The 22,675-nt window shown below is 46.1% G+C and overlaps 1 protein-coding gene across 1 annotated transcript in view; it reads right to left on the reverse strand.

Moving 5' to 3' along the window:
• The window catches only part of MEP1B (meprin A subunit beta), a 330,890-nt gene that overhangs the window by 205,717 nt on the left and 102,498 nt on the right, over positions 1-22,675 (reverse strand). The window contains exons 3-4 of the mRNA XM_085605695.1: positions 4,380-4,430; positions 4,226-4,269 (exon numbers count right to left, since the gene is read on the reverse strand). Of these exons, the coding sequence (XP_085461821.1) occupies positions 4,226-4,269; positions 4,380-4,430 (95 nt within the window). The remainder of the gene's footprint in view (positions 1-4,225; positions 4,270-4,379; positions 4,431-22,675) is intronic.

Consider the following 22,675-nt stretch of genomic DNA (forward strand, 5'->3'; position numbering starts at 1 on the left):
ATCTAGCGCAAGTCGATGTAAAGACTTGCGTTCTAATGGCATAGCGTTGTAACATCGCATGCGTTGTAACGCATGCGATGTAACTGCACGCGTGGTAAAAACCCGCATTGTAATATCATACATCCCACCTACATACATTAGGGAACACTATGGGTGACCTCCTCTGTAAGGCCCTAGTACATAATAGGGCAGGGGGATCAAAACTACCTTTAAGTGCCTATTATGTAATAGGACATGGCAGTTTAGGTGCCAGCAGCCCTTTCTGCACTTGCATGTGTGCACTGCTGAGGCCTGAGATCAGTTTAAAAGCAGCCTTGTGTTCCAGGACTGCTTTTCACATGTAAATTGTGCCCTAACTCGACTTTTGGTGTTCAGGGCACTTAAAAATTAATAAGCTATAATATGTGGGCATATTAGTTACCCCTAGGGTCTCCCTTAGGTGTCCCAGTGGTGGTGTGGTGGGAGGGGGGGGGGGGGGGTAGGTATTTATAAGAAGGATTCTTATATAATAGGTTTTAAATGCCCTGGCTTTAGTAAAATTGCACATTTCACTCCCCCCATTGTAGTAAAGTGCTTCCCAAAATCGACTTTTGTGCTAGGAACACTGTGGAGTGAGGATCTGCAATATTTTTACATATTCAGAACCCCTAAAGTCTCCCATAGGTTTTCCAGGGATGGGGGGACCTGTAGCTATAGGCAGGGTCCTTACAAAATATATTTTATAAGCCCTGGTGTTGGAGAAATTGCCCAGTTGATTTTCCCCTTTGCAGATCACCAGCCACATAGGATAACGTGGCAAGAAGTTATTCATTCATAATTCCCGCCAGGAGAATCAGAAAATATAATTCAAGGACTTACTAGAATGGTATTGATAAATTCAACAACATATTATTGTTGAATTTATCCTAAAATGTACAGACAAGAAGTTCTTGTCTGTATGCCAAAATTCAGCCTTACAGTTATCTGTCCTGATTGGTCAGAGTTAAGTGGATTTGCCAGGCTGCTTTGATGAGGTGATAAGTAGCCCCTGGGGTGAAAGAGCCATTCTGGGAGGAGAGGGTTCTGCTACATAGTAATGCCAGAGCAAGGGGGAGGGGGTCGTAAACAATAATCTTCAATAGAAGGAGGAGACAGGTAGGAGAAACCAGTTTAATTTCTACCCCTACTCTTTGAAACCAGCCAGATGGCAAGATTAAGGAACGAATGGGCAGATGCCAGGGGACGGGAAAATATGCAGATAAACCATCTTGAAGGTTGGTTTAGCCAGCTTTTCCCTCTACCTGCTGAGACGTCAGCCATATTGAATATTGGAGAAATAGTGCTTTCTGGGAGGCCATTGTGACAAACTTTGGAGGGAATGGTCTTCTCTGGGGTGTCGTCCTGCACCTCTTTGGACAGGAGTGCCCTTTTGTGTGACCCCAGAAAACACTGAATAAGTATCTGAGAGGGTCAGTGCCTCTCAGATCTGCTGCTTGAAACACGAGGAAGAAGAAGGATCCATGCTACGAAGTTTGATTTGCACCAACCAGGCCCTGAACTCTGACTGACTGCGCCTGCTGCATAATCTGCACAACTACAGCCCTGTGGACCTGACTTGCTTCAAAAGGACCAAAGAGTGGATTTCCTACAAGCTACTGAAGCCCATCTTTATAAGCAAGGGGGTAAGATCCTGCAGACTAGCAGGGAAGGCAAGCCTTGAGTGGGAGACGTACAGTTGTTGTGTCGCTTTGTACGATTTATGGAAGGTGCAGGGGAAAAAGCTCTGGCAGTAAGAGACTAGCAATCTCTAATATCAAAGTCAACAGAACCTTACAGTGCCGCTTCTGAGGGAACTAAACACTCAGGCCAACCGTTATCTGGAAGTCATAACCTGGAGCACAACACCCAACAGGAACACACTAGCCCCGCTGTATACAGATTAACCGAGCATTGCACAGTCGCCTTTTACTACAGTGTCCCAAACATTGACTATTTAATTATTGGAATATGTTCTCTTGATCCCTATCCCCCTCTCTATTGTACGTTAGGCAAAACACAATCTTAAACTTTGTGATTAATTGTGATACCAATTTATCAAATCCACGGATTAATTTTGGTCCTTCTTTTATTACTTGCACCAGGTACTTTACGTGACAGAAATAGTAAACTCTTCAAAAAGCTTTTAGAGTAAGATTGGACCCTGCACATACCTTGCTATAATTTGCACACCAAACCAGCCCTTAGATGACGCACTTTCTAAGTGGCTAAGCAAGACTGACTATTGATGGACAACCGAAGCTAGCAAGCATCCCAGGACCTAAGTGTCTCATCACCTATACTGAACGTAAAAATCTTGCACATTTAGTTTATTCATCTGAACTTTTTACATCTAAATTAGCTCAAGAGGAATAATTGATGTCTGGTCTTAAGATAAAAGACTTTGTCTATGTCCTGTATTTGACAACAACTACTGATTACTGTTCCGACTATCTTGACACAAGGAAGATTTTTTTTTAGATATGCTCTTCATCTTTTTTAATCATGAATTTGCTCTGCTATGTGTTTTTGAAGGTGAAAATTGTCAAGGTTTTTATTAACCAAACAATACATTATTTATTTACTTACTTACTTACTACAAGCTACAGGTTAACAAAGCTCACCTGGACCATCACCAAGAATCCCCAGCCTGGAGTAATACCAGTGGATTTGTTAAAGATTTGTGCAAGTGGATTGTGGGAATTGAAGTCCCAAACTTTCAAGGACCATCTTGGAGCTTCCAGACCCTTGGAGTAGGTTTTGGACACTTTAGGACCCTCAAAGAAACTTCAGGACGAAGTTCTAGAAGTTTGAAGAGCTTTGGAGTAACTTTGGAAAAAACCTCCATAAGTTGGCTGACTAGACCTGGCCAGCCAAGCCAGCAACCCTCAACCGTGAGCAGGCCTGCCATCCAGGTTCGTCCCACTGAAAATCCCCTGGAGGTCTGACTTCCAGAGTTTGACCGGGAGTTGGTGGAAACCCAAACAGGTGGACCCTCACCGATTCTGGCCTGATGAAGAGCATCGAGGGACCCCGGGAGAAAAATCTCTTCAAAGGTTTCTAAGTCTGAATGTAGAAAAGGTGACCGGGACCAACCACGAGAGCCAAGCCGCTCATCCTTAACCGCAAGCCGGCCTGGATCCTTGGTTAGTCCTGCTGGAAAGCTCTGGAGGTCTAACTTCCATAGGTTTGACCAGGAGCTCGTTGCAAGGCAATCCGGACTGGCTGATAGCTTCAAGGGAACCTGGGAAGAAAAGCTCCAGAAAACTTTGACTTTGTCCTGGTCTAGCACGACCAGATGTTCCAATAGGCGCTATAGGTTTCTATGTGTCATATAGTATTAAATCTTTAAAAGTTCACATCTCCGGTTCTCTACATTAGATTTCTTTCTGTTTTGGGGTCATTATAAAGATAAAAATATTTCCCATTTTTATAAATTGGTGTTGGATTTTTATTGTGTGTTGTGTCTTAAATATTAACTGAATTGGTGTTTTTAAATGCTTTACATACCTGTCTTTCAAGTTAAGCCTGTCTGCTCGCAGCCAAGATACCAAGAGTTGAGTATGGGAATAATTTTCTAAGACCTATTCTGAGCCCTGTATTGTGTTAGTGGCCCTATAATATTTACCACTACAAATAATCCACTTTCCAACAGTCATGCAGCCAAAGGCCATACATAAAATGTATTAATGTCAGTCTGGATCCCATCCTTTCTTTTACTTAATCAAATTTTAGCCTCTTTGTGTTTTTTGACTATTTTGCCACTCGGTTTGTGTGCTCACTAAAAGGTAACCATACTGTGATACTGGTCAAGATAATCATTCTAGAACTACATGGTTCGACTTATGGATTGCACTCAACTACCCCACCCTCTCCCCTACTAATGAAACATCCCTTAAATCTTCTGGCCATACAGGACTATTCCTGAAAGCTAAAACATAGATGACCAGTCCCAATAAATTAAAATTAGCCATCATGCTCCCCATACAAATCCAGTGTAAACTAGAACGTCTTCTAATATAGTATTTTCAAAAAGTAGTTTACAAGCTAGTTATAGTAAACATCACATGAGGGTAGTCCGCAAGCCGATTCCAATGTACCATCTCCCATGAATAATATTTCAAGCTGAAATAAGTCATGTGTACTCGTCCAATGGAGGCTCTCCTCTTCAAGGTGTTGAGGAGTCTGTTCTTTGCATGGTTGAACTCACCTCATCAAGAAGGATGTCCCCTTCAAAAAGATCCAATCCATTTGCTAAAGAGGAAGACAAAATGATTTACTATAATCAACTGTATCAGGTTTTCACTGTTGCTCAAAAAATAGGTGTTTTACACGTGGAAAAGTAATCAAAGAAAGACAAGAACCTGCATTGATGTCAAAAATGTCCTTTTCCTTTCCATCGTCAACGTCGATTTCTGCAAAGAGAAGAGGATATGTCAGAATTCTTGATTCATCCTTGAGGTTTGAAATTGATTTATATACAAAAATATCCAAAACTATGATGAAAACTTTGTGTATGGAAAAAATGTGAGCTGGTTGCACCACTGTACTATGCAGGCAAATGGCTAAAGTTGAAATATACTCATGAAGGACAGGTGCAAAGTTGATGGGATGACCATAGTAGGTCTGCTGAATTAGGTGTTTCTAAAATTCTCTTAACCGAAAGTGGGTTCAAGTTCAAGAATACTGTGTGAGAGATTGTGCTTTGCATCCATTAGTGCTCTTCGCAAATGATGTACAGTGCAAATGTAGGGGCCAGTGCCTGAACTATATTTGAACATACAGATATGATGTATTATTTTTTTAAAGAACTGTTTTAGCACTTAAAACACATATTAAATGTAGAATTACCCATTAACATGAAAGAAAAACAAGTTTCCAAATATTTTGTTACAGGTAGTGGTAAAAGAACCAGACCAGCCCATCCATCACAATAGTGTACAAAGTCTAGACAGGAATCATATTGTGTGTGCTAGGTGGGCATAATTCTGGCACTAGCAGACATGTGGATGTTTACAGCCATCTTCTCTTAGAGATGTGCAACATATTTACTATGATTCCTCAATACATGATAAAATAAAGTAAGTAAATCTAAGACTGTCATCTAATTTCGGATACTAGGCATACGGCAATACCGTTGGTCTTGTAACATAACAAAATAGGCAATCTGCTCAGTGAGAGTGAGCTTTCCTCTGGTCCACTGCATTGAGACTTCTTGTTTATTGGTGCATTTTGCACCATGTGTACATTAACCAAGCAGTGTTCAGAGAGTGCTTGTTAAGTGCTGTTTTTTTCACAGTTATATCTAGTACAAACTCGAGTTAAAGGTATTGAAGCGCTTTACATGAGCATCACTTACTTTATTCAAAGGCACATATTAAGCACCACTTACTATATGCAAGGCTGCACTCAAATTTTAGGTACAGTTTGGTTAAGTGATTTGCCCAGAATCACAGGATGTTAAGCCTACGCGGAGACTCAAACCTGGTTCTCCAGTTCCACAGTGGACAGCTCTCGACGTCTTTTCTGTTAATCTTACTTTTTCTTTCTTGTGATAGAGCAGAGATGTTACCTTTCATCTTTTTATGACAATTTTAAAAGGAAATGGTTTGTGACACAATTTTATATAAAAACAATAAACTGTACTAGGCTTCACATTTCAAAACGACATGTGTTAGAAATGAGGGGGCTCTGGTTGACGCAGGTGTGAACCCACAACAAGCAGGGACCCTTTACTTCTTGTCAGGGCGAAGGATGACTCCCCAGAATAACCCCTGCTCACCCTCTAGGTGCGTGGCGCGAGCAGTCTAGGCTAAGTCTCAGGCGTACACGGTTAAGCAAATGCAATTACCCATACAGTAAACCCCTTGCATGCACCACAAACGGACACCAATCAGGAAGTATATAAAAATAAGCTTTTATGTAGTTTCAGCAGATTCAAATACAAGGCCCAGTAACGTTGAACTGATGGGGCCACAATTCTCGGAAATACGGTCAAGTTCTCTTGGTTTTACGGAAAGTTCTTTAGGCGGGCACAAGGTAACTGTAGGCCTCAGCGCACTTCGTGCTGAGGCAGCGCCCAGGGAGCACACAGCAGATGACAGGGAAATAAGAACGTTGCGGACCCTGGATCCGATGCGAGCTCGCGGTCGAGTTCGTAAGTACAGTACCTTGTTTCTTGACGCAAAGGCGGGTGCGGGATTTCAGCGGCTCTTCGACAGAAGAGCGAGGCGGCGTCCGGGGCTCCCACACTTCACGATGGGGGTCTGATCTTCAGGCTCACGACAAGAGCGGGGTGTTGCAGGTGGCGGGTGAACAAAGCGGGGCAGCCGGGCACGCAGATGCGTCCGGGCCGTCCGAGGCTTGTAGATGCTCACAAACGCCGATTCCGGCGGGAGGGTGAAGGTGCACAGCGAGCCTCCAACGAGCGAGGTGACGGGGCAACCCAGCACAGCGTAGGGGGAGCGGCTCCGATCGAGCGAGGCTCTTCCCAAGGCGGGGGCGGCTAAGCAGTCCTGGTCACGGCTCAAGGAGGGACTGGGGCACGAGGGTCACAGCTCCGGCGAGGGAAAGGACACCACAGTCCAGCAGCAGGCGAGTGAAGATCAGGTAGAGCCCAATGGTCCTGGGGCTCAGTTCAGGGGGCAAGCTCAGTTCCAAGCCCTTGGAGATCGTTTTGGAAAAGCACAAGTCTTGAAAGTAAAAGTAAAGTAAAAGTCTTCAGCAACAGTTTCTCTTCTCTCCTTTGGCAGCAAGGTCACCACTGCAGGCCAATCCCCCAGGATAGGGACAGTCTTCCTCCTACAGCTTTCCCGGTGCCTCCTCCTCAGGCAGAGATTCTTCTTGGTCAAAAGCGGATCTAGTTTCTTAGGAGCAGGGCTCCTCTATTTATACCACAAATCTTTTGTTCTCCCAGGCCAGGGGGGCCCTTGCCTAGTTCAGTCCGGTTTCTGAGCACTTTGTTTACGTGATGCAGGCTTCTCCTTTCAGAGTGCAGGGCAGAGTCATCAGACGCTCCACAGGGGGTGGAGCCGGCATCGAGGTAGCGGAGCACTGTCCTATTCAGAACCTAGGAGCACTCCTCCCACCCATCTACCTGTCGATCGTCCTATTCATACCAGGCTACCTAGCCCTGCCCATCTGGGTTCCCCCAGCCCTGTCACTCACACCAGCCAGACATCAGATACACAACACGCAGAGGCGGCTGAAAGGTTTAGGCAAGCAAAGGCCAACTTTCTAAAAGCGGCATTTGCAAACCCGGAATATTAAAATAAACCTTGCGAAAAGATGTACCTTATTATTCCGAGTTCAGGCATACTAAACTCGATCTCCTACCATGTTCCCTGGGTCGGTTAGGATCATAGGGTGTAATAATCCAGGCCGCCCATACTGGCCTATGGGAACAGGGTAGCCTTGCAGTAGTGAACAGCATTGGCGGTAATTCACTACTAGGACATGCCATGCATCCAGGCTTGTCCTACCTTATGCGTACAATGCACCCTGCCCGTGGGCCTACCAGAGGGGTGACTAACATGCAGCTAAGGGAAGGGTTTAGGGACTGGCAAGTGTGGGCACTTGCCGGTCAGCATGTCAGTACCAGACTGCACGCAGGTTCTGCGATGGCAGACCTCGGATATTTTTTACCGGCCGCTTCTGTGGGTGGCACAACCAGTGCTGCAAGCCCACCAGCGGTGTTCGTATTTACATGCCCTGGCGCCCCCGGCGCACTTTACTGGGGTCTGACAGTAAATCAAACAATCCAATCATGGAATCCAACCAACATATACAATTTACATAGGGAGCACTCGCACCGTGACACTGGTTGGCAGTGGCACAGCGCGCTGAGCGGCCAACACCATAAAAACACATGAGGCACAGCGACAAAAAGAGGAAGGGAGACTCACGCCAAGGTGCCAGGTCTAACACGTGTCCCCTCCAGCTGAAAAGTGGGGAGAACTACCCTACCCCAGGGAGTTCCTCATCACTAAGGCGGAAAAATCTGGACAGACCGTCAGCATTGGCGTGATCTGTACCAGGGCGATGTTCCACCGTGAAATCCATACCCTGTAGGGAAATGGACCACCTCAACAGCTTTGGATTCTCACCCCTCATATGCATCAACCATCTGAGGGGCCTGTGGTCCGTCTGAACCCGGAAGTGAGACCCAAACAAGTAGGGTCTTAGCTTCTTCAGCGCCCAGACCACAGCAAATGCCTCACGCTCAATAGCACTCCACCTTTGTTCCCGTGGAAGTAACCTCCTGCTAAGAAAGGCTACGGGTTGATCTAGGCCCTCCTCATTAATCTGTGAAAGAACAGCCCCCACACCATGCTCTGAAGCGTCTGTCTGAACGATAAACTCTTTGGAGAAGTTGGGAGCCAAGAGCACGGGCGCCGTGCACATAGCAGTTTTCAAGGCCTCAAAAGCTTTCTGACAGGTGTCAGTCCAGATCACTTTCCTGGGCTGCTTCTTCGAAGTCAGCGCTGTCAAGGGGGCAACCAGGTTGCCATACCCCTTGACAAACCTCCTGTAGTACCCGGTGAGACCTAGGAAGGCTCTCACCTCCGTCTGGGTTTTGGGCGCCTCCCAATTCAGGATGGTTTCTATCTTGGGCTGAAGGGGTGCCACCTGGCCACTCCCAACTTGGTGTCCCAAGTACACCACGGAACCCTGCCCGATCTGGCACTTACTCGCCTTGATCGTGAGGCCTGCCTTGCGCAGCGCCATCAACACTTCCCAGAGGTGACGCAAGTGTTCCTCCCAAGTGGAGCTGAACACGGCGATGTCATCCAGGTAGGCTGCACTGAACGAATCCAGCCCAGCCAACACCTGGTTGACCAATCTCTGGAAGGTGGCAGGGGCATTCTTCATCCCAAATGGCATGACCCGGAACTGGTAGTGCCCATCTGGGGTGGAAAATGCTGACCTTTCTTTGGCCCCCTCGGTCAAGGCGATCTGCCAATACCCAGACGTTAAATCAAACGTGCTGAGGTAGTTGGCAGCCCCTAGCCGATCGATGAGCTCATCAGCTCTGGGGATGGGGTGCGCGTCGGTCCTAGTGACCGAATTGAGTCCTCTGTAGTCCACACAGAACCGGAGTTCGGGTGTGGCTCCCGGCGCTGCAGCCTTTGGGACCAAGACCACGGGGCTGGCCCAAGGACTGCTAGAAGACTCAATTACCCCGAGGGCAAACATCTTGGAGACCTCCTCCTTGATGCATGTCCTCACCCTGTCAGTCACCCTGTAGGCCTTGTGCCGCACAGGTGGACTATCCCCAGTGTCCACATCATGGACGCACCAATCAGTGACACCAGGGACCAGGGAAAACAGGTCAGAAAACTGTCCCAGCAACTGGCGACAATCATTCTGTTGCTCAGGGGTCAGGGTGGAAGAGAGGATGACACCATCCACTGACCCATCTTGCTCCTTGGCTGACAGGAGGTCAGGAAGAGGTTCTGTCTCCTCTTCCATTCCAGCATCTGTTGCCAAGAGCATGCCCACTTGGGACCTCTCCAAGTGGGGCTTGAGGCGGTTGACATGTAGGACCCTTAAGGGGTTCCTAGGAGACTTCAGGTCCACCACGTAGGTAACAGGACTCTTGCGCTCCACCACCTCAAAGGGACCGGTCCACTTATCCTGGAGCGCACACGGCTCCACGGGGGCCAAGACCCATACTTTCTGTCCAGGCTGAAGCTCTACCAGAGTGGCATTCTGGTCGTACCACCGCTTCATCTCCTCCTGGCTGGCTTCCAGATTTGCCTCAGCAAGTTGCCTGAATCGCCTAGTCTGATTCCTGAAGGCCAGCATGTAACTATATACATTCTGGGGAGGCTTCCTGGGAGATTGCTCCCAGCCTTCTTTGACCAGACTTAGAGGTCCTCTGACTGGGTGACCATACAGAAGCTCAAAGGGACTGAACCCCAGAGACTTCTGTGGCACCTCACGGTAAGCGAAGAGAAGGCATGGTAAGAGGACGTCCCACTTACGCCTCATGGCTCCTTCTAGGCCCATTATCATGCCTTTGAGGGTTCGGTTGAATCTCTCAACCAACCCGTTTCCTTGGGGGTGGTAAGGGGTGGTGAACTTGTAGGTTACACCACACTCTTGCCAAAGAGACTTCATGTACTTGGACATGAAATTGGTACCCCGGTCAGACACCACTTCTAGAGGGAATCCCACTCGGGAGAAAATTCCCATCAGTGCCCGTCCCACCACGGGGGCCGTCACTGTCCTTAGAGGAATGGCTTCCGGGTACCGGGTGGCATGGTCCACCAGGACCAGGATGAACCTATTGCCCATCGCTGTCCTGGGGTCCAGTGGCCCTACAATGTCAATCCCCACTCGCTGGAATGGGGTACCGACCACAGGGAATGGCTGGAGTGGAGCCTTCTGCTTCCTTCCACTCTTTCCACTTGCCTGGCAAGTCTGGCATGTCCTGCAGTGAGTATCTGAACTCCTGCGCATTTGAGGCCAATAAAAGTGGGTGACAAGCCTTTCAAAGGTCTTGTCCTGCCCCAAATGCCCTGCCAATGGCACATCGTGAGCCAGCCCCAGTAGGAAGGCTCTGAAGTCCTGGGGTACCACCAGCGCACGGGCTGACCCAGGCTCAGCAACCTTAGGCTCTGTATATAGGAGGTCGTTCTCCCAGTAAACGAAATGTGATCCTGACTGATCACCTGCGGCCTGGTCTGCAGCCTGCTGCCGCATACCCACGAGAGAAGGGCACTCCTTCTGTGCCTTGCAAAAGTCCTCCCTGGTGGGACCCCCTTCCTGCTGCCAATGGGTCAGCTCCGGCAGGTCTCCCAGTTCAGCTATCTGCTCCCCTGTAGGCTCCAGGGCATCCCCCTCAAGGTCTGCTTCCTCCTGGACCGTGGGAACTTCAGGGGCCGGCTTCCCGCGCCCCTTGCTCCTTCTCTCTGAGGCCGGTTCCTGGGCCTCCCTCTCAGGCTCCAGGACCTCTTGAGTACCTCTACTGGCTGCCATGGACCGTGTGGTGACACACGCCCAATCCGGCATACCCAACATCTCCAGGTGAGCACTCCGCTCCACCTTAGCCCAAGGTGAGCTCTCCAAATCGTTCCCTAACAAACAGTCTACAGGCATGGCGGGCCTCACAGCTACCTGAAGAGTACCAGAGACCCCCCCCCCACTCAAAGGGAACCTGAGCCACCTTGCAGTGTCTCTCTGTGTTGTCAGCGGCAACAACGGGATAGAATGCATTGGGGACCACCTGCTCCGGAGACACCAGGTGACACCTGACAGCTGTCACACTGGCTCCTGTATCTCTAAGAGCTTCCACTCTATGGCCATTTATGGTCACCCACTGCCTGTACTTCTTAGTGTTCTCAGGCAGCTGGGTTGGAGGGACCACTTCACGGTCTCCTAGCGAGACCAGGGACATCTCTGCGGGACCCCACCCACCTTGGACATCCCTCTCCTCCCCCAAGGCTACACTAGTCACCTGCCGGGATGGAGCACCAGTGGGTGCTGGTTTACCAAACAATGGACATTTTACATCAGAGGCAAAATGCCCCAAATTGTTACACCTGTAACATCTTACGGGCCCCTTTGGAACAGGAGGACCTGTCGGGGCCCCGGTCGGTTTCTGGGGTGGGGGAGGCTGAGAACCCTTCCCTTGGTTCCCTTGGGGACTATTTTGGGGCCCTTTTTGGAACTGCTTCTGTTTACCCCTGTCCCCCCCACTCTTCTGCTGGGGACCCTGCCCACCTTTGGCGGAATCTCCCACGGTACCCTTGTGGACCCTGGTACTGACCCAGCGGTCCGCCTCCTCAGCAAGCTTCCTCGGGTTAGTCAGCTTACTATCGATCAGGTGCTGGCGTAGCTCAGGAAAACAATTACTGGACAAGTGCTCCCATGCCATTAAATCAAGAAGCCCTTGATAATCATTTACCTTACTACCCTTTACCCAACCGTCCAGCGCTCTGCAAAAGAAAGTCACATACTCCACATACGTACCATTGGGAATCTTAGTGCAACCCCTGAACCTCTGTCTATATAACTCAGGGGTCAACCCATACCTAGCCATCAATGCTTCCTTCATATGGGCATAAGAATTACGAACATCAACAGGTAAATCTAACAGTGTGTCCCGCCCTTCACTCAGAAACCTTCCCCACAACCCCGCTCCCCAATCTTTCTCAGGGACCCGGTGGGAAGACATGGCTACCTCGTAGGCTCTGAACCACTGCCCGATGTCGTCATTCCTGAAGAACTCCTTCACTACATCCTTGGGAATATAAACTCTTGGTTCCGCCGGTACTGGCGGGGTGCTGCCACCAGAGGGATTAAGCTCCAACCTTTTTGCTTTCAGCTCCAGCTCCCTCAGCTTCATGTCATGCTCTAATTGTAGTTTCTTTTCTTCCATGGCTAATCTTTGTTTTTCCATATCCATCTGCCCATGAAGTTTTGCCATTTCCACCTCGTGTGCCCGGGTTGCAGCCCTGTCCGCCAACTCTTCTGGCGACAGGCATCTGCCAAACTCATGGACACTTTCTGGTGGAACCACTTCCACCTGATTCTCTGGTGCCTTTGACTCATACCAGGCCCTCAGCGCTTTCACAAGTTGTTCCTTCTTTTTCAATCCAGTTTGGGCAATCCTGAACTTGGAGCAAAGACCTTTCAAGTCGTCATTGGTACGATTCTGAAGTGCGTCTTCGTCCCAATCTACGTCTTCAAATCCAGAGATTATGGAAGCCGCCCTTCCGGCTGAAAGTGAACCAGGCATGGCTCTAGCAACGGAGACTCTTGGCAAAACAAAAACAAATGCTAGCCTTGTGGCTGTGTTACTGGTCTGCTCTCACTACGTGGTGATCAGTGATTCACTATACGCAAACCACAAATGCAAATCCGTAAATCCTCACCGCTGCCACCAATGTTAGAAATGAGGGGGCTCTGGTTGACGCAGGTGTGAACCCACAACAAGCAGGGACCCTTTACTTCTTGTCAGGGCGAAGGATGACTCCCCAGAATAACCCCTGCTCACCCTCTAGGTGCGTGGCGCGAGCAGTCTAGGCTAAGTCTCAGGCGTACACGGTTAAGCAAATGCAATTACCCATACAGTAAACCCCTTGCATGCACCACAAACGGACACCAATCAGGAAGTATATAAAAATAAGCTTTTATGTAGTTTCAGCAGATTCAAATACAAGGCCCAGTAACGTTGAACTGATGGGGCCACAATTCTCGGAAATACGGTCAAGTTCTCTTGGTTTTACGGAAAGTTCTTTAGGCGGGCACAAGGTAACTGTAGGCCTCAGCGCACTTCGTGCTGAGGCAGCACCCAGGGAGCACACAGCAGATGACAGGGAAATAAGAACGTTGCGGACCCTGGATCCGATGCGAGCTCGCGGTCGAGTTCGTAAGTACAGTACCTTGTTTCTTGACGCAAAGGCGGGTGCGGGATTTCAGCGGCTCTTCGACAGAAGAGCGAGGCGGCGTCCGGGGCTCCCACACTTCACGATGGGGGTCTGATCTTCAGGCTCACGACAAGAGCGGGGTGTTGCAGGTGGCGGGTGAACAAAGCGGGGCAGCCGGGCACGCAGATGCGTCCGGGCCGTCCGAGGCTTGGAGATGCTCACAAACGCCGATTCCGGCGGGAGGGTGAAGGTGCACAGCGAGCCTCCAACGAGCGAGGTGACGGGGCAGCCCAGCACAGCGTAGGGGGAGCGGCTCCGATCGAGCGAGGCTCTTCCCAAGGCGGGGGCGGCTAAGCAGTCCTGGTCACGGCTCAAGGAGGGACTGGGGCACGAGGGTCACAGCTCCGGCGAGGGAAAGGACACCACAGTCCAGCAGCAGGCGAGTGAAGATCAGGTAGAGCCCAATGGTCCTGGGGCTCAGTTCAGGGGGCAAGCTCAGTTCCAAGCCCTTGGAGATCGTTTTGGAAAAGCACAAGTCTTGAAAGTAAAAGTAAAGTAAAAGTCTTCAGCAACAGTTTCTCTTCTCTCCTTTGGCAGCAAGGTCACCACTGCAGGCCAATCCCCCAGGATAGGGACAGTCTTCCTCCTACAGCTTTCCCGGTGCCTCCTTCTCAGGCAGAGATTCTTCTTGGTCAAAAGCGGATCTAGTTTCTTAGGAGCAGGGCTCCTCTATTTATACCACAAATCTTTTGTTCTCCCAGGCCAGGGGGGCCCTTGCCTAGTTCAGTCCGGTTTCTGAGCACTTTGTTTACGTGATGCAGGCTTCTCCTTTCAGAGTGCAGGGCAGAGTCATCAGACGCTCCACAGGGGGTGGAGCCGGCATCGAGGTAGCGGAGCACTGTCCTATTCAGAACCTAGGAGCACTCCTCCCACCCATCTACCTGTCGATCGTCCTATTCATACCAGGCTACCTAGCCCTGCCCATCTGGGTTCCCCCAGCCCTGTCACTCACACCAGCCAGACATCAGATACACAACACGCAGAGGCGGCTGAAAGGTTTAGGCAAGCAAAGGCCAACTTTCTAAAAGCGGCATTTGCAAACCCGGAATATTAAAATAAACCTTGCGAAAAGATGTACCTTATTATTCCGAGTTCAGGCATACTAAACTCGATCTCCTACCATGTTCCCTGGGTCGGTTAGGATCATAGGGTGTAATAATCCAGGCCGCCCATACTGGCCTATGGGAACAGGGTAGCCTTGCAGTAGTGAACAGCATTGGCGGTAATTCACTACTAGGACATGCCACGCATCCAGGCTTGTCCTACCTTAGGCGTACAATGCACCCTGCCCGTGGGCCTACCAGAGGGGTGACTAACATGCAGCTAAGGGAAGGGTTTAGGGACTGGCAAGTGTGGGCACTTGCCGGTCAGCATGTCAGTACCAGACTGCACGCAGGTTCTGCGATGGCAGACCTCGGATATTTTTTACCGGCCGCTTCTGTGGGTGGCACAACCAGTGCTGCAAGCCCACCAGCGGTGTTCGTATTTACATGCCCTGGCGCCCCCGGCGCACTTTACTGGGGTCTGACAGTAAATCAAACAATCCAATCATGGAATCCAACCAACATATACAATTTACATAGGGAGCACTCGCACCGTGACACTGGTTGGCAGTGGCACAGCGCGCTGAGCGGCCAACACCATAAAAACACATGAGGCACAGCGACAAAAAGAGGAAGGGAGACTCACGCCAAGGTGCCAGGTCTAACAACATGCAATGAAGTACTATTTAGATACAGAATCGTAAAAGCATGCAGAATGTTAGAAGTAGTTTTCTGATAACATAACAGTCAATAAGTAGATGTGAAATCTGACATTTTAGTGGCATGTGTTCTTATGCTTAGATAAACGTGTTAAATAAACGACAATACAGAATAGTTCTATGTGAGAATAAAATGCTTCATGTGTTAGAAAACGGATAGCATTATTAGAATGTGTAAACATGAGCACTGACATTGACAAGAAAAGTAGGTGTTACACAAGGTCATGTTATGATTGAATTTTCGTAAAGTTTATCATTGTTGTGCCTTAAAATCCTGTATGCTGTAATAACATACAAAGTGCAAAAAAGACTTTCAAAATTTTATGTGGTGATAGTAAATATAAAAAAAAATGTAATGGGTACCTTATACTTACCTGAATTAGTTGCAATTCATAATGAAGTAATATTAATATGTTTAATTGAGGAATTAAAGCATTATTCTATGTAATGCAACATTCATATTTTAGCACAGTTTCATCATGCAATGAGCTGTATTTCATGTAGACCTTAAACTTTGCTTCCTTTCCTAGTATGAACTTATGAACTGAATAGCCCGAAGCCTATTGGAACCTTTCGTAAAGTTACCACTTGTGTTCCAACACTCAATCACCTTCTTTTACGTTTGTAGCTTGCGTGACAAGACTTGCAACAAAAGTGTTACTTTCTAGAGCAAAACGCTTGAGAATGGACAGACAAGGGATGAGAGCATAAAATTGTCTACTTTCTAAATGCAACAAATAATGGAATTACTAATCTACAGTGGCTCTAAGAAAATGGCGAGTAATGGATTACTGGGGGGCATATTATCAAGGATGACGTTAAAAATTATCGCCGGTTTAGCGGCAGAAAACTGCCGCTAAAGCGGCGATAATGGGCTTGATGATATGCCCTGGAGAATTCCAATAGAAGTCCATGTTCTGGTGTGAACATATGCTTCTATTGGAATTCTCCAGGGCATATTATCAAGCCCATTATTGATGCTTTAGCGTCAGTTTTCTGCCGCTAAACCGGTGATAATTTTAACGCCGTCCTTGATAATATGCCCCTTAATTCTTCCGGATCTGATTACTTTTATCTACTACATCATCTCATCCTATCGCAAGCAACCAATGGGACAGAGTGGTCTGACAAATTTGGTGATGTTAAAGGGTGTAAACCTGGAAACGATGAAGTATAATTGCCTACATTTTTAACTAAGGGGTGGGTCTCCCCTTCTCCCCATTTTGCGGTACAGAGACTGACGATTGGGACTTCCAGAAACAATGCGAACTGTGCCAAAATACTGCTAGTTGCTGCCAGCTGGTATGCTAGCATAGTGGAACCTTTTCGGCTGAAAGGGTTCACATCAGATCAGCTGTAGCATTGACGCTGCAGTATGGACAGAGGCAGGCGATTCTGTCCATGAACTGGAACTGGTCATTTGGAATTTACTGAACTTACCTAATAGGGTTGGTATGAGACACAACTGATTTCTCTACTAATTCATTTTCCGTAGGATAAAGATCTCCCTCGGCTGAGGAAGATAGTTTCCTTCATATCTGGACCTTGCAGAGCTTGCAAATGCTTATTTAATCTGATATATTTTAAATGTAGGTCATATACAAATTATTTGAATCTAAATAGAAATACAATTTAAGATAAATTACTCTGCTGATTCTGCTTCATTATTTGTTTATGGCTAAGCTCAATTTGATTATTTGGTTTAACTGAAACTAGAAGTGTGATTCCTTGGGAGTTGACACCCAATATTGAACGTTAACAATTATCTTATTCCGGGTCCTAATGTGATAATTGATCATCCACCAAGTATTCCGGTCCCTTTCAGCACAGAACAAGATCCATCGGAGGACCTATGAGATTTGTTATGGTAGTTGAGGTCAATTAGGGATAGGAGAAAAATAATTAAATTAAATAGTTCGTAAGGCTCAACATGTAAACGCTACAACACTTGTCTTTGATGTTCATTTTTTTCCCCGTCTTACTGTTTTGTTTCTCCTATTTTAAAAATGGATAATTCTTAATTTTTTTCATGGGCATGCCAGCTGAGGATCCCAAGCCTTCATTTGTGGTATCCCCTAAAAGTGTTACATTGTTAGACTTCAAGTGGAACCCATATCACCAATCCCAGTGGCAGCCCCCACTTAAGCTGCTAGATTGGGGGTTCTCTTCGCCACTATTTTCCTGTCTCATCTTTTACATTAACAAGAATGTGTGAGACCCCATGAGAGTGCTGTTTAGCAAGTCATATTAAATCTCTTTGTGTGGATTTTACTTAGCGCACTGCCAAAAGAAGTGCAAAGTAAAGGGTCTCTACAGACACTACATAAAGTAAACTTTAAGTGACTATGGTTGCGACGTAGGAGCCATTTTTTCAATGTAACAGGATGAAGAACATTTGCACTACCATTGTTTTTTTTTTTATATCATTTGTAGATGTATTTGTCTGATTTTATTTTACAAAGTTTAGTATGCTATCACGTGCTAGCCTCATAGATCTTTGTGTATGGACACTCATAGCTCTTTGTGGATGGATAGAGATAACAAAAGAATAAGTTAGAGGCTTGAAAGAAGGGTGGACATCAGTGAAAGGATGCTGACTACTGGTGATAAGGTGTGGTGCTTAAATCTTAGATGAATCAGTGATGTCCTTTGAAGGAAAGCACTAGCTTGTCTTGGGTGTCTATTTGGGGGGGGGGGGGGCAGAATCTTTGAGTGGTAGTGGGCGTTTGAGTAATCATAGTGAAACACAACTATCCAGGTGCTGGTTAGAGGAAGTGTGCTTTTAGGGACTTTCTGAATTTAAGAAATTAATTTCCAATTATGAGATGCACAGTTGGAGAGTACCAAAGAAGTAACTCTCCACGTGAAGGGACCTGACCCAAAGGTTCTTGTAGGATGTTGGATGTGTGGACATTAGGTTTATAGTGGCAGATCCCAGGCAGCTGGCTGGACATCGAGGCCCCATAATCTCAGAGAAGCAGTAGTTCGACCAGCCATGTAGCAATTTATGAACAATGCAGAAAGCTTTGTAACACAATCTTCACTTTAATAGGGAGACAGTGGAGGGACTGCAGTGCTAGCATACTGAGGTAACTGTGTTTCAAACAGGGCCGGACTGGGAACACAAACGAGTCCTGGCCGGGGAGGAAGCTACTGTGAAGCACTGCTGCTGCTTATTTTACAGGGGGGCGATATTGCAGCATTGCTGCAAAACTGGCCCCCAGTAACAAAAATGGCCCCACCACTCCAAAACAGGCCCCCACTCTTCCAGTCCACTGGGAAATGCCCGATGCTGGCTACAGCCAGTGTTCCAGACCAAAGAGGTGGCTAGCAGTTTGGTTCTGGGCTTGGTGTACATTTACAAGTGGTTTGTTTGGGAGACACTGTTGCAACAGTCCAGTTAGTATATAACTATCACAAGGATTATGATGATTCTGAGCAAAGTAAAGGAATGGTAGGACACTACAGAGGCAGATGTATGGAGAAGAAGGTTAATTTAGAAACATCATTAGTTTGCGGGTTGAAAAGAAAAACCCACAACCAGGATGTAGACTTTTTCTACTTGGGTATGGGTACCTAGTGACACATGCCAAAATATGCCAGCAAATTAGCTGGGTTTATTTATGCAGAACTGCAGGTTTTTCACCATTCAAACACCTATAGGTTTTCTGCATCCAGTGATGCAACAGATATAAGCATAAAGATACATTATGTAGGTTCTTAGAATGATCTTCTAATTTGAGATCAGGCTCAGTGAAAATTGCATACATATGGAAACCAATATTGTGGGTATGTGAATGATGGTAAGCAGTGTTATGTAGGCATTGAAACGCTTTGGTTACAAGGACAAACTTTTAGAAAACCGACTGAGGTTGGCAGATTTTGAAAGGAACTATTTAACTTGGTGGGTATGATTTTCAAAGGAAGATGCACTTCAAACCAGTGCAAACACAACCTTGTAGTTTGATATCATTTGAGCATTAATGGGTAATAGAGGAAAAATAAAAGAAATTGTCAAGATTTCAAATATACCTGTTAAGTAAAAGCAATTACCAATTTCAAGGGTAGGAAGGCAAAAGTAAATAAGGAACTTGAGACTGTATCTTAGACTACAACTGTCAAGACTCGCCAGACTCCTCCCTATGGCCACATCTTCAGTGTGTCATTGAACTACAGAGGGCCAGCTGCCATGCCCAAATTCTTTCTTGCCATCCCGGCCTGCGTTGCAGAGCAGTGTTCTGTGCCGGTGGCTTGTCTTCGGGTGCCTGGTCCAAATCTTTCAACCTACCTCTCCATGATCCGCCCCAATTTTCAGTATGGAGCAAAGCTTCTGGGTTTAAGTGGGAAACTAGATTGGAACTATGAGGAAGGGAAATGCTTAAAGTGATTGCTATCCCTACCTTCATCAGTCCTGATACAAGCAATAAGGATAGAAATACAGCGTTTAGCCTGTAGCTATATAGCTTCTAAGGAGGTGATAAGGTTTTGGTTTGATAGATTAAAGGGAAGTGACCTAAAAATCCCTATTCACTGTAAGAATGAGATTTTATATAGTGGATTGAGTTGGGCAACAAAGGTTAGAAAGAAGTTGGAGGAAATTAGTAGGAGATTAAGATATAGATGTTGGTAGCTCTGCCTTTCAGATTTTCAAAGGCAGTGGCATGTATTGATGAAAAAGTGTGCCAAGGAGCATACAATTGGGTACCTAAATGGTAAGATCTCAATTCAATTCATGAAAAAGTCACGGCATAAGGACAATGATTTCCCTTTTATGGACACATTGCCAAATCAGGGACTTAGACATGCGCTTTTGAAGTTTAGAGCTGGGTTAAACACATGCCTTGAATATAAGGCTGCTAGATTGGCAGCCATGGACAACAACAGGAAGTGTACTTGCAGGTTAAATACAAAGTGTGATTTCCTCCTTGTTTTATGGGACTGTCTGAGGTTTCTTAAAATACGTAAAAATTCTTGAAACCAGATTTGTTAAACATGGGATTTTGAATCGTAAATCAGCAGTTGATTTACCAATAGTAATGAAATTTTGGAAGTAACCCACACAATTGGAAGGTTTTTAAAAGCAGTTAAAGGGATTTTAAAAGGAGATTTTATTAGCTAATATTTTTAAGATTGTATATCTCTGTGTCGTGGTTTTAACTCTAGGAAGTATTTTATAGGATTTATGACGACTTAGAATGTGTACTTTTTCTATTTTCAGAGAGTAATATGTGAACTGTTTGTACACGATTTTTTTTTCTCAGTTATTATTTATTGGTTTTAAAGACCAAAGCTCTGAATAAACATAAATATATTGATCTTGATCTACAACTGGCAAGTTGAATTCCTAACATGATTTTGTGGAAAAGGTTATTATTTTTTCTACGTACAACAATATTTTAAATTCAGCTAATACACATATTTGTTACTTGAGATATTAGTTGGGGGTCGGCAGTAAAGTCCGCTCTTCTGGATGAGTTCATGGAGTTTTGGCATGCAATGGAGTTTCAGAAAAAGTCTGCCAACCGCCATGTGGTGGAGTTTTTTTCTTGAGCATGGCACACCAATGGTAAGGTTGCGAGCCCGCTGAGAAAGTCAAGTGCTACACCACCTTCTGGCAAGATTTCCCAAAACGGAAAGTCGCAGCAGGTCGCTACCTCTTGTGAGGAGAAAGCTGCCACTTGGGATGAGAAAACTGCAGCTTGAGTAGAAAATCTGCTCGAATAGCAGAAAGAAGCAGCACCCTCTGGTGCACTGCATAGTGCCGTTCACACAGATTTTACAGCACGGTACAAGCTCCCAATGCTAAAAATCAGCACAAGCACGGAGTCTTGCAGAGTTTTTGGGTAACTCCGTGGAGCAAAACTCTTCGAGTTCCACCCACCTATAGAAGTAGTATCATTGATTTGTATGCTTGGTGTTTTTAAATACATATACGTTTGGGGTCATATTTGATTCACATAGCACATGAACATTTGCTTTTCAGATGTCTCCGCTTCAACCCTTCTGTTGGAGCTTTGATTGATTATGCAAGGTACATTGGAACAAACCAATCCTCTGCTTCCTAGAAATATATAAGTGTACATGTCTACATGTACAGACCAATGGGACCGCTATTTGAGGCTATCAAGACACCACTAAATTACAGATAGAGGCCAATCGATTTTGTAGGCATCTATCAGGCCTATCGCCATCTAGTCCTCATTATTTTTTTCATGAAGAATTAGGCCTAACATGTGCCGAAGATCAAATTAAGTTTTCCCCGCTGCTTCTTTGGTATTAATATGGGGAAACAAACATGAAATTACAGCCGATTGCTTATAGAGTGGTCGGGGCCACATGATTTCCTGGCTCAGATAAAGACATTTCTGAAGCTATCTGCGGATCTGATCTGTTTATGTCCCCTTATTTGATCAGGGTGAAAAATATATTTTTGTTGTTTTCAAACGCAACCAAAAAGGGAAAAAACAGAGAAACCTATCCTGCGTGATTATGGTATTGTACAAACTACTGCCATTGACCCCTACTTGAGCCTGGTTAAACACCTGTGGGAAAGACTATGTTTCACTAAATTTCACCCGGGCACCATAAGAAGCCAACTTTGCTTTGCTCATGGACAATATGATTCTGCATCTGTACTGATTTGCCTTTGGGATGAAACCTACACTTAGTCATGGATTTACTTTCTTTTTCTGTAAATATTCCAAACCTTTTAAAGAGTGATATTTACTACCCGTTCATAAACCATACAGATTCCGTAAGTGTTAAACAGCTTTTTAATATTTACAAATGTTGCCCAACTAAGGGCCTCATTACGATGTAGGTCGGAAAGGCTCCGAACGGCATTCTGTTTTTCCTAACCTGTTTCGGAATCCATGTTTCCGACCAACCGATTACGATAGAAGGTAACCGTTCTGTCTTTCCGACTCAGTTCTGAGTGGCATTCGGAGACTCCGAGTCAGTCGGAGCTGAATCGTACAGCTCTACTGACCGCGTTTCCAACTGAAGTATTACGATGTTGGATTCGTACATCCGAATAGGTCTGTTGGAAACTGACTTTGGGGGCCTGTAGCGCCCCCCCTTCACCCGGAGGCTGACAGCAATCACAAAAATGACTATACCATAAATATCAGTAAAATAAAATTACGAAATCCTAAAATAAGGGACATGGGCATTTTTCACTTATGTATGTGAATACTGCACACATATGGTGTAATGTACATATAGCGTATATTAGGCATGTGTCACATTGAATGGATGAATTGACATTTGCACTGTTCATGAATAAGCATCTGCATAGATTAAGCATACGCATAGTTTGGTTTGTTCAAGCTTCATGAACCAGCTACATCTTGTGCTGTCATTTAGGAGCAAGAGAATTCTACATAACAACACTATTGCACCTATTTTGAACAGCAGACTATTTTAAAACAGTAGGAATAATTATTTTCAATAACTCATGTCC

This window comes from Triturus cristatus, chromosome 5_1, assembly GCF_964204655.1.
Source record: "Triturus cristatus chromosome 5_1, aTriCri1.1, whole genome shotgun sequence".
Classification (NCBI taxonomy): Eukaryota; Metazoa; Chordata; class Amphibia; order Caudata; family Salamandridae; genus Triturus; species Triturus cristatus.